The sequence below is a fragment of the Erythrolamprus reginae genome, chromosome 4, assembly GCF_031021105.1.
Source record: "Erythrolamprus reginae isolate rEryReg1 chromosome 4, rEryReg1.hap1, whole genome shotgun sequence".
In the NCBI taxonomy this organism is placed as follows: Eukaryota; Metazoa; Chordata; class Lepidosauria; order Squamata; family Dipsadidae; genus Erythrolamprus; species Erythrolamprus reginae.
This window is the reverse complement of record NC_091953.1, coordinates 58083158-58095498: the sequence shown is the minus strand read 5'-3', so window position 1 is coordinate 58095498 and position 12341 is coordinate 58083158. Positions and strand designations below refer to the sequence as shown.

Below are 12341 nucleotides of genomic sequence, written 5' to 3'. Positions count from 1 at the left end.
AAAAGGTGGACATGCATGCCCAGTTCCCTTTGGAAGCTAAGTAGCTGCCAGGGCAGCACCGCCTGTGGAGGGAGCCCCCTGGTGGTCATCCACGGCCACAGTAGCCCCCCTTGTGAACTGGAGGCAAGAGAGACACGCCTTTGCCCCTTCCTGCTGAGAGGGAAAGCGAACGGCTCTGCTGTGTCGAGAAAGGGATGGAGGAACAGAGAGAGAAAGAGAGGGGGTAAGAGAGAGGGAGAGAGAGGGAGGGAAGGAAGGGAAAAAGAGAGAGAGAAGTGACTTGATTTAAGCATATGGTAAAAAGCACCCAAGTAATAACAGGGGGAAAACTCCCAGCCCTCCTGTTTTTGGAAATGGTTCAAGAGTTCAATCACACACACACACACACACATACACACACACACGGGAAGGAGACAGGGATGGAAAAAGAGGAGAGTGAGAGGGGGAAGGAATGAGAGAAAAATGGAAGAATAGGGAGAAATGAGAAACAAATGAGAGAGAAAAGGAGGAGAGACAGGAGAGGTACCCAGAAATGAGAACAGTGGTAGAACTTTGAGGAGGGATGATTGATAATTAAATATGGATTGACTATGGAATATTGGTAAAAGATATATTTAAGTGTTGTTCAATATTAGGATGTATTAATTCGTAAAATTGGATTAGAATTTTATAACTATAGAATTACCTATGTAAAATTAATGGAAGATACATAGGATAAATAAGGGGTTTATGATATGTACTGTATGATTTTATGACTTTGCATTATGCATTTAAAATATACTTGGAAATGTAGAAGATTGATGAAAGTTAATAATAGTAAATGCTAAGTGCCTGAAAATTAATTGAGCTTGGAAATATTGAATGAAATTATAGAAAAGTATAATTTATGGACATATATTAATTGATGCATTATTTTTCTATTGGTATTTTACTTTTTCATAGTTTTTTTTTATAGTCTGGCCCTCCAACAGTCTGAGGGACAGTGAACTGGCCCCCTGTGTAAAAAGTTTGGGGATCCCTGTTGTAGACTATAATTTATCTCTCTACCCAAGGTTGGTAGATAGCCTTTTTTACTTCTCAGGCTAAAGCTGGGAGAGACTAACCTGATGAAAGTCACTCAGCTGGCTTCTACACATAAGGAAAAATTACAATATTTATTCCAGACCTTGACCATTGGTTTTGTTAATGCATGCACATTAAGGCAATAGATTCCTGTACCAGTGGGCTTGTTATTTCAGCAATATAACCATAAAAGCTGTATCAGATATCCAAAACCCAAAGGCAATCTTTGTCAATAGCAGTGATTGATGGGATGAACTATCAAGTCCCTCTGTGAGAAAGATTCAGCCTACCTGAGCCAATTCCAGACTAAAACATCATTTGTTTTATTGTCCTTTATAGTTATCTCTGCAGGAGAAAATAAGATCTCTAAACAAGCTATTTGTACATAGAAACATAGAAGATTGACGGCAGAAAAAGACCTCATGGTCCATCTAGTCTGCCTTTATACTATTTCCTGTATATTAGGATGGATACATGTTTATCCCAGGCATGTTTAAATTCAGTACAGTATTTTGTCATACATATTCTAAAAGACATAGTTTTCTTCTTATGCAGAATGTTACCCAGAATGTTATCCAGAATGTATAGATTCTTTTGCTTCTGTGACCTTAAATAGTTGATGAACCTTAATCATAATTAACTAAATTCTTTCATTTCATATTCATACCAATTAAAAAAAATATATTTTCTACAGCACTTTTACTTGATGACATAGGAAGAAGCATCAATATTTTAAAATAAATATGAAATATGATTTTGAATTTTAAATTTGATATTTCTGCTTATCTCTTAAAATATTTTAATTTAGTACGCAATTATTACTATTACTAATTGTGATTGTGAGTTTCATCAGCAACTGCAAGAAAACATAAAATTCAGCATCAGTATGGACTAAAATACCTTTTATTTTCATTTTTTGTTTTTATTTTACCATTTCAAATCTATTTAAAATGCTGAATAAATAATTTAAAACTTAAGGCCAGGTGATTAAATCTTTCCCTCTGAAATCCACAACAACTAAAAATGTTAATATTTTAAAAATGCACTCATTTCCAATAAATGTATTAAACTATTTTATTTCTTAACTTATTTTATAAAAAGGTTTTTAAAAAATAACTGGCAAGTAAGATAAATATATTTTACATATTCTCCCTGATTTTTGAATGAAGGTTTCATATACTAGGTGGTCACAATGAATGCCAAGTTACATGAATGTGAGCAGAAAAATAAAACTTAACAGCAAAAATAAAGTTTTTTAGAACTTGATTGAGTTGGAGCACTTTTTAATGTTGCTTTTATTTTTATTTTTAAATAGGATGTTAATACAGGAGATGGGAGTGAATTTGCTGACAGTGGAATTGAGGGTGCAACAACAGACACCGACCTCCTTTCTAGACGTTCAAATGCCACAAACTCCAGTTATTCACCAACAACCAGCCGAGCCTTTGCTGGTAGTGACAGTGGCAGTTCTTCAACTGGAGATGGGGCCCGTCAGGGAGTCTATGAGAACTTTCGTCGAGAATTGGAGTTGAGCAGCACCAATGACAATTTGGATGAGGCTGGCTCTACCTTGAGTGATGAACAGAGCAGCGGGACTTTGAGTTCTCCAGGACAATCGGATATTCTTCTTACAGCTGGGCAGGGAACAGTAAGGAAGGCTGGAGCTCTTGCAGTGAAAAACTTTCTGGTCCATAAAAAGAACAAGAAGGTGGAGCTGGCCACTCGGAGGAAATGGAAACAGTATTGGGTTTCCCTGAAAGGTACAGTGAACATGTTTTGTTTATATGCACATTACAAAAATATAGAAACACCTACAAATGATATAGAAACTCCTAAAAATGAAGGCTTGCTTGGAAATTTAAGAATTTAAGAATGTGTGTGTGTATGTGAGACAGAAAGAAACATTGTATGTTTCATGGTATTTGTAAACAGATATCAAACCCATATACAATGATACCTCGTCTTACGAACCCCTCTTCATACGAACTTTTCGTGATATGAACCCGGTGCTTAAGATTTTTTTGCCTCTTCTTCTGAACTATTTCGAACCTGAGCCACCGCCGCTGGGATGCCCCACCTCCAGACTTCCGTTGCCAGGATTCCCTTCATTTTTGTCAGCGCTGCTATGAATCCCAGCAAGGGGAGCCTCAGGGGAATCCCAGCTGGCAACAGAAGTCCAGAGGCTGGGATTCCCAGCGGCGCAAGGCAAAAGGGGTGACTTTTGGGATGGGGTTGCATGTATTATTTGCTTTTACATTGATTCCTATGGGGGAAATTGCTTCATCTTATGAACTTTTCATTTCATGAACCTGGTCACGGAATGAATTAAGTTTGTAAGATGTGGCCTCCAGGAAGGACGTCAAAGCTCTGCCCATGGAATTCTCTATTGGAATTCCCCACCTCTGTTTCAGCCTCCAGATCGACCAAAAACGCTGCTGCCGATTGCAAAAACGGCGCTCCGCCGGGTGATGCCGCCCGGCTCTAACCTTCTAAAACAGCCGGGTGCTTCTTGGCGGCCTCCGGAACCCGAACCCGAACTTTTGCCGAACTTCCGGGTTCAGCGTTCGGGAAAACGCCGAGAAGCCCCCCCCGGCTGTTTCAGAAAGTTACAGGTGGGCAGCGGCGCTTCTCGGCGGCCTCCCGAACCCGAAAAGTTCGGCAAAAGTTTGGGTTCGGGTTTGGGAGAACGGCGAGAAGCGGCCCCCCCCCCGGTTGTTTCAGAAGGTGACAGACGTGCGGCGGTGCTTCTCGGCGGCCTCCCGAACCCAAAAAGTTCGGGTTCGGGTTTGGGAGAACGCCGAGAAGCCCCCCGGCTGTTTTAAAAGGTGACAGCCAGGCGGCGGTGCCCGGCGGAGCGCCATTTTGCGATCCCCCCCCCCTTGCATGCATTAATCGCTTTTACATTGTTTCCTATGGGAAACATTGTTTCGTCTTACGAACTTTTCGCCTTACGAACCTCCTTCCGGAACCAATTAAGTTCGTAAGACGAGGTATTACTGTATTTGTCAAGAATCATGAGGTACAGCACTTAATGATTATAGGGGTCAAATATGCAATGAGAAAACAATCAATACAGTGATCCCTCGATTTGCGCGTTCTCGATTAGCGCGAAACGCTGCAACGCGGTTTTTCAAAAAATATTAATTAAAAAAATAAAATATTAAAAAATAAAAAATAAGTCCACGCTAGTTCTCTCTCTCTTTCTCTCCCTGTTGCCGGCGTGGTATATGAGAGAGAAAGAGAGAGGCAGAGGTCGGGCGCATTACCGGGAGGTGGAGGCGGCGTGGGGACGCTGGGTGCCGGGGACTCCGAGGAGGGGGTGGACGTCTGTTCCCTGAATGGAGACCGCCGGCCGCTCAATCGGGCCGGCAGGGAACAGAATGGAGCCTTCTGCGGCGGGGCTGGTAAGGGGGGGAGCCGAGGGGGGAGCCGAGCCCAGCCCCGTGGCATTCGCTTTCCTCCCGCCGGCAGCCGACTGATCGTGGGCTCCTTCGCAACCTCGGAGAGCTTCCTGGTTTTCGTGAGCTTTCATGCCCTGGAAGCTCTCCGAGGTTGCGAAGGAGCCCACGATCAGTCTCGGCTGCGGGTGGGAGGAAGGCGAATCCCCCGTGGGCTCCGTTACATCTTCCGCTGCCAGCCAGGCCATGCTGGCGGCAGCGGAACAATCGCTGGCTGTCAACTTTTCTTTTTAAAACTGGGCAGGAGCTGACTTGCCTCCCCAGTGCTAAAAAGAAAAGTTGACAGCCAGCGCTGCGACTGACGGAATGCTGAGCCTCCCGTTTTCTCTCCCCCCCCCTCGCCCCTTCGCCTCCCTGTGTTGCTAGGAGAAGTGCTGGGGATTGAGGCAAGACAGACCTTCTGCTCCTCACCAGCACTTCTCCTAGGAACAAAGGGGGGCGAAGGGGCGAGGGGGCGGAGAGAGAACGGGAAGCTCAGCATTCCGTCAGCCGCAGCGCTGGCTGTCAACTTTTCTTTTTAAAACTGGGCAGGAGCTGACTTGCCTCCCCAGTGCTAAAAAGAAAAGTTGACAGCCAGCGCTGCGACTGACGGAATGCTGAGCCTCCCGTTCTCCCCCACCTCGCCCCTTCCGGTTTCGGCGTTCGGCAACGGAGTCCGGCGCTGGGGCCATGCGGGGCCGCTCATCCAGGGGGGCGTGGACTGGCAAGCGGCAAGCGGCAAGTGATCTGGCGGGAAGACCAAGGGAAGGTTCCTTCAGCCGCCCAACACCTGATCCGCTCCGCAGCGCGGCAGCAGCGAGGAGCCGAAGATGGGGTTTCCCCTTTGCCTTTACCCCATCTTCGGCTCCTCGCTGCTTCCGCGCTGCGGAGCAGATCAGCTATTGGGCGGCTGAAGGAATCTTCCCTTGGTCTTCCCCACCGCCCACACGCAAACTCCACCATCTGCGCATGTGCGGCCATGAAAAAAATGGCGCACATGCGCAGATGGTGGTTTTACTTCCGCATCCAGTATAACGCGGAAATCGGTTAGCGCGGGAGGTCTTGGAACGTAACCCCCGCGCTAACCGAGAGATCACTGTATTAATAAATATCTTAAGGATACAAGCAACAAGTTACAGTCATAAGTGAGAGGAAATGGGTGATAGGAATGATGGGAAAAAACTAGTAGTAATAGTAGTAGTGCAGACTTAGTAAATAGTTTGATGGTGTTGAGGGTATTATTTGTTTAGCAAAATGATGGTGTTTGGGGGGGGAAACTGTTCTTGTGTTTAGTTGTTTTGCTGTGCAATGGTCTGTAGTGACATTTTGAGGATAGGTGTTGAAACCATTTATGTCCAGTTTATGTCCAGGATATGGCAGCACAAGCCCCATGGTTATTAAGCAAATCCATTTTCTCTCTTTGTTGGAAAACTGGAAGTAAATGCCGCCAGAAATATATGTTGCAAATTGCAGTACAGTGACCATGGGCTACTGCAAATGGCCATAAAAGTGAGTCAGTGGCTAAGTGTCTCAAATGCAACTATGTGACTGTGTGTGTGTATGATCTGCGTGGGCATGAATATGTAAGCATTGTTGTAAATTCAAAAACAGGTCATAATTGACTTCAGGGAAAGGTCTGTCATAACTTTGAATATCATTTAGAGACTAATCATAAGTATCAATGAGTCTAATGATGGCCTCAATTGCTAGACATGAAATTTTTTCTGATTTTCCTTGTGATTACAGTTGTTTTTTTCTCAGATTGCTGAATAAAACTGTCTTACTGTTTTTTTCTCATTTTAAGTAAATGTAGTATAGTTTTGTTCCACTGCTTTTCCTTCCCAAGAGCACCTTTTCAACTGTAGCTTACGATGAAACAGGTAATAGAAACCACAAGAGTCTGAAAGAAACAGAATACTATCCCCAGTTTTAAACCACGCGATTCTTATTCCCTCAGAACATTTAGGAGAAGCTCATATCAGAATAAGTCATCTTGGCCTAAATGAGAGGATTCCCATATGGTATTTGTAATGCTGCCTATACAAGAAGGTGGTGGTGGTGGTGGTGGTGGAGAGTATCAGAATGGAATATGGCTCAAGGCCGATCAAGAAATAAGGGACATGGCAACTAATTTCTCTATAGATCCTTCAAAAGAAAAGGATTTAGGGGTAGTGATTTCTGACAGTCTCAAAATGGGTGAACAGTGCAGTCAGGCGGTAGGGAAAGCAAGTAGGATGCTTGGCTGCATAGCTAGAGGTATAACAAGCAGGAAGAGGGAGATTATGATCCCGCTATATAGAATGCTAGTGAGACCACATTTGGAATACTGTGTTCAGTTCTGGAGACCTCACCTACAAAAAGATATTGACAAAATTGAACGGGTCCAAAGACGGGCTACAAGAATGGTGGAAGGTCTTAAGCATAAAACGTATCAGGAAAGACTTAATGAACTCAATCTGTATAGTCTGGAGGACAGAAGGAAAAGGGGGGACATGATCAAAACATTTAAATATGTTAAAGGGTTAAATAAGGTTCAGGAGGGAAGTGTTTTTAATAGGAAAGTGAACACAAGAACAAGGGGACACAATCTGAAGTTAGTTGGGGGAAAGATCAAAAGCAACATGAGAAAATATTATTTTACTGAAAGAGTAGTAGGTCCTTGGAACAAACTTCCAGCAGACGTGGTAGATAAATCCACAGTAACTGAATTTAAACATGCCTGAGATAAACATATATCCATCCTAAGATAAAATACAGGAAATAGTATAAGGGCAGACTAGATGGACCATGAGGTCTTTTTCTGCCGTCAGACTTCTATGTTTCTATAGAATTATTCTTTAAAAATTAACATTGAAATACTAGTTAATAGCTAGATCTAAGGCAGACCTGGGCAAGGGGTGGCCCACCCGCTGTCTGTGACCAGCCCGCCCGCTATCTGTTACTGGTCCACCGAGGTTGGGGTCTGCACCAGTGCGAGGATGAAAGAGCTCACCGCATCTGCCGGGACTCTTCCGGTTCCTGCTTTCCTGATGAATCATGAGGAAAGCAGGTACCGGAGGAGTCCCAGTGAGCTCTTTCATTCTCACACTGGAGCGGACTCCGACCTCCTACCGAGAACAGACGAGCACAGAAACCACGCAAACACTCCAGTGCAGTGACTGTGGTGCACCATGTTGCCATAAAGCAAACAATTAGGGGTCTGTAGAGTGGGTCTGGGTGTTTAGGTCAGGCCAGTATTGGGTAGAACTGAGTCAATTATATTAGTCCGGCCCTCTAAAACCATCCCAATTTATCATGCGGCCCCATGGCAAAATTAATTGCCCACCCCTGATCTAATAGCAAGGACTGCCTAAGGTTTATAGAGGCTGAATGTATAGTCCTTGACTTACAATCACGATTGAGCCCAACATTTCTCTTGCTAAGCAAGATAGTTGCTGAGTGATTTTTGTCCCGTACTTGCCACAGTTAAGTTAGTAATATGGTGGTTACATGAATTTGAATTCTCTATTGACTTTACTTGTTAGAAGGTTTCAGAAAGTGATCACATGCCCCTGGTATTATGCAACAATCATAACTTTGCGAAACAGTCATAAGTCATTTTTTTCAGTGCATTGTATTTTTGAATTGTTGTATGTCGATGGCTACTGTAATAGTTTTGCTTGCATTACGTCTGAGTCCAGAAAAACTGATCAGCTGTGGCTATTTAAGGATTGGAGAGAGAGCAGTAATTCATTTAACCCTAGCAGTGTGCAGGAAGAATGTGATAGTGTGACACAAATAAACACAGCCATCTGGACAGAAAGAGGGGAAAAGTTGAATTAAAAAAAGTTATTGCCATACTTTAAAATGTGACTCATTGGATTACTGAGGATTAGTAAAGTTAGTATTTAAGCTTTGAAATTAATAACTGCTATGTCTTGCTGAGAATTGATTTCCGAAGACTTGGGTTAACTGGTAACTATAACTTGAAAGTAGAAAATATATATGGGTGTCAACAGGCTCAAACTCAACCCTGACAAGATGGAGTGGCTGTGGGTTTTGCCTCCTAAGGACAATTCCATCTGTCTGTCTATTACCATGGGGGGGATCACTGACCCCCTTGGAGAGGGTTCGCAACTTGGGCATCCCCCTCGATCCACAGCTAACAATAGAGCACCATCTTTCGGCTGTGGCGAGGAGGGCATTTGCACAGGTCCGCCTGGTGTACTAATTGCGACCCTATTTGGGCAGGGAGTCATTGCTCACAATCACTCATGCCCTCATCACCTCGAGATTCGACTACTGTAATGCTCTCTACATGGGGCTACCTCTGAAGAGTGTTCGGAAACTTCAGATCGTGCAGAATGTGGTCGTGAGAGCAATTGTGGGCCCTCCTAGATTCGTCCACATCTCGTCAACACTCCGCGGCCTACACTGGTTGCCGATTAGTTTTCGGTCACAATTCAAAGTGTTGGTAATGACCTATAAAGCCCTACATGGCATCGGATCAGGATACCTTCAGGACCGTCTTCTGCCGCACGAATCCCAGCGGCTGATAAGGTCCCACAGAGTTGGCCTTCTCCGGGTCCCATTGACTAAACAATGTCATCTGGTGGGCCCCAAGGGAAGAGCCTTCTCTGTTGTGGCCCCGGCCCTCTGTAATTAACTCCCCCCAGAGATTAGAACCGCCCCCACCCTCCTTGCCTTCCGTAAGTTATTGAAGACCCATCTATGTCATCAGGCATGGGGTAAATGAGAGATCCCCAGGCTATTATGGTTTATGAATGGTATGGCTGAGTTGTATGGTTTTTAATGATATGGGTTTTAGATGTTTTTTAAGTATTGGATTTGTACATAGTTTATTATTGATCGGAGAAGGGCGGCATACAAACAAACAAACAAACAAATAAATAAATAAATAAATATATATATATTATTATTATTATATCAAATTGAAAATTTTATCTGAAAATAATATAAATTTTAGCTACATCCTTCTAAGCTACAAGAGTCTAACCTAACTGAAAAATTGGAGTTTTTTTTTAAACTTGAAACTGATCATTAGCTAAAACATTATGTTAGTTTTTGTTCCCTTTCAGTGAGGCTAGATCAGGCTACAACTTTTTTCGGCAGAAAATTCTCATTGTTTAATTTAAGTCATCTTGGAACATATCATGTTTTCAGGGTGTGTATCCTCTTTTTCACATCTGATTACCCCCAAATGATTTTGTTTTAGGAACCAGTGATTATATCTGCTGGGTCTCTCATTATTTGGTTTCATTTATAGAAAGGCAGGGATGGGTAAAAACCAAAAAAGTTGTTGAAGTTATGAAAATATATTCCCTTTCCCATTGCTAACTCTGACCAAATAGGCTCTAGTTCCAAAAAATTAATGACAATCAAGAGGTGTATTGAAGAGATATAGGACTCATTCAGTATTATGCACACATGTTTTCATCTGTTTTCATCTATCCAATCTGCCAGTGTAATGGAGATTTTTAAATTAGGATAACAAATCTGACTCAGATTCCTTTCCCCATATGAAGTGGCTTTACCTTTGCTAGTAGTGGCATCTCCTTTTATGCATTCTTTTGCTATTAGATACTTCTTGGAGGACCAGAACTGTATTATCAGCTTAATTTCTTTCCAAAGAAAAAAGAACTTAAGAGAAATCTTAAGCAATTGCTTCATGGAAGACTTTTGTTCTTTATATTTCTCATCTTCTTTTTGAGGATTTCATCAACACCATCCAACATGACTTACTCAGTATTCCACTTCCTTTCCACCCATTTCCTTATTCTTCTTTCATATACTAGCTTTCTAGTTAAGTTCCCATTCATTCATTCTATATGACCAAGTCAATGTGCTTATTTCATACTGGTTACTCACTCTGATACAACCCACCATACTTTCATATAATAAAGGGGATGAGGTACACCCTTAGCGGAGTCATCGAGTCATCTTTACTTTTCACAGTCATTTCTCAATACACTGCTATCTTTCTATTAAATATATATTTAATAGAAAGATTCAGCAAAAAAACGTGTGTGTGTGTGTGTGTGTGTGTGTATATATATATATAAACATTTTTTTTTGCTGAATTTGAAAATAAAGGGAGACAAGATCTATTTTGGCCTTATTTTGGCCTCATCAGCTAGCCATACCCTCACTGGGACTTGAACCTACAATCTTTGCCTTGTAAGGCAGCGAATTAACCTCTAGGCTACAGCGTCCAATCCCTTCAGCTCTGCACCAGGGAAGGATTACATATTTTTGTGTCGAATCACCCTGGTGTATTGAAGGAATATCACAGCTTCTTTTTTTGCCTCTCGGCCCAATTGAGGGCCATTTCCAAGGCAGTTAATTTTATTGATAGCTGACAATTCTATCTGTATGTATCACATGTTTTTTTGCTGAATTTGAAAATTAAGGGAGACTAGGATAGATCTATTTTGGCCTTATTTTGGCCTCATCAGCTAGCCATACCCTCACTGGGACTTCAATGTGTGTGTGTATATATATATAGATATATAGTGGTACCTCGTGATACAAACCCCTCGCCATACGAACAATCCGAGATACGAACCCTGGGTTCAGAAATTTTTTGCCTCTTCTTCCAAACTTTTTCTGTCTTACGAACCCGCCGCCCGAATGCCGAACCCGGAAGTTCGGCAAAAATTCGGGTTTGGGTGGCCGCCGAGAAGCCCCGCCGCTTGGCTGTCACCTTTTGAAACAGCCAGGGGGCTTCCCGGCGTCCTCCCGAACCCAAATGCCGACCCCAAACTTTTGCTGAACTTCTGGGTTCGGCGTTCGGGAGGCCGCCGAGAAGCCCCGCCGCCCAGCTGTCGCCTTTTGAAACAGCTGGGGGGCTTCTCAGCGTTCTCCCGAACGCCGAACCTGGAAGTTCAGCAAAAGTTCGGGGTCGGCATTCGGGTTCAGGAGGATGCTGAGAAGCCCCGATGCCTGGCTATCAGCTTTTCAAAAGAGCCGCGGAGCTGTCGGGCCAGTCGGGAGGCTCAGACGGAGGTGGGGAATCCCAAAAGGGAATTCCATGGGTGGAGCTTTGACATCACAAAGACATCCTTCCTGGAGTCTACGTTTCAGCCGGCCAGGAACTGTCTTAATAACCTGCCACAGTATTTTATGTGTGTCTTGAAATTTTTCCCTCCATTTTCCCTGTCAGAGAAAAACTATTAATTTACAGACCAATGTTCCTGATTGCATATATCACTCTCGGCAAATTATTTGAATCCTGAGCAAACAAAACAGCATCATCTGCATACAAAAATGTAATGCATAGCATTATTTTATTCATATATTTGTTAAGTAATCAAGGAAGTCCTGCACATGACACTTGATTAATCTAAAACGCACAAAGGTTTGCTTAAGCAAATGTATTAATAGGTTGCATGTGTCTCAGAACAATATATTGCTTACAAGACTGTCTCTAGATTAGAGATTTAAGCTTGCATAAAATGGTAGTAGGATGCTTGGTGTAAAATTGGGCTTTGGCTGAACATTTTCCTACACCCAAAATATGCCACAATTGAATTACTATTGTCCTTACTCTTCTGAGGGAATGCTACATACGGCCCAGATATTAAAACTGGTAATATAGTTTCTATATTGTACTTCATGAATAATGCATTATTAAGTGTTATATTAAATACTATTATTAGAACGTACTGATCATTATGTTGCCAAATTGACATTGGCTCTGAACAGAAGGTGAGGAATTAAGATATTAGTGATTTTTAAGTTTGTTGAACATTCAACAAATTTAACATTTAGGGAAAACATTCAGTCCACATAAGGCACAGCATGCTCGGTGAATATGGAATATTAATTGTTGAATGAATAGGA

General features: G+C 42.7%; 1 protein-coding gene across 2 annotated transcripts in view; it reads left to right on the top strand.

The window, feature by feature from the left end:
- Positions 1–12341, top strand: part of TIAM1 (TIAM Rac1 associated GEF 1) — a 229923-nt gene that overhangs the window by 135681 nt on the left and 81901 nt on the right. For both annotated transcript variants that reach the window (XM_070750312.1, XM_070750313.1), the window contains one exon: positions 2378–2822. In XM_070750312.1, the coding sequence (XP_070606413.1) occupies positions 2378–2822 (445 nt within the window). The remainder of the gene's footprint in view (positions 1–2377; positions 2823–12341) is intronic.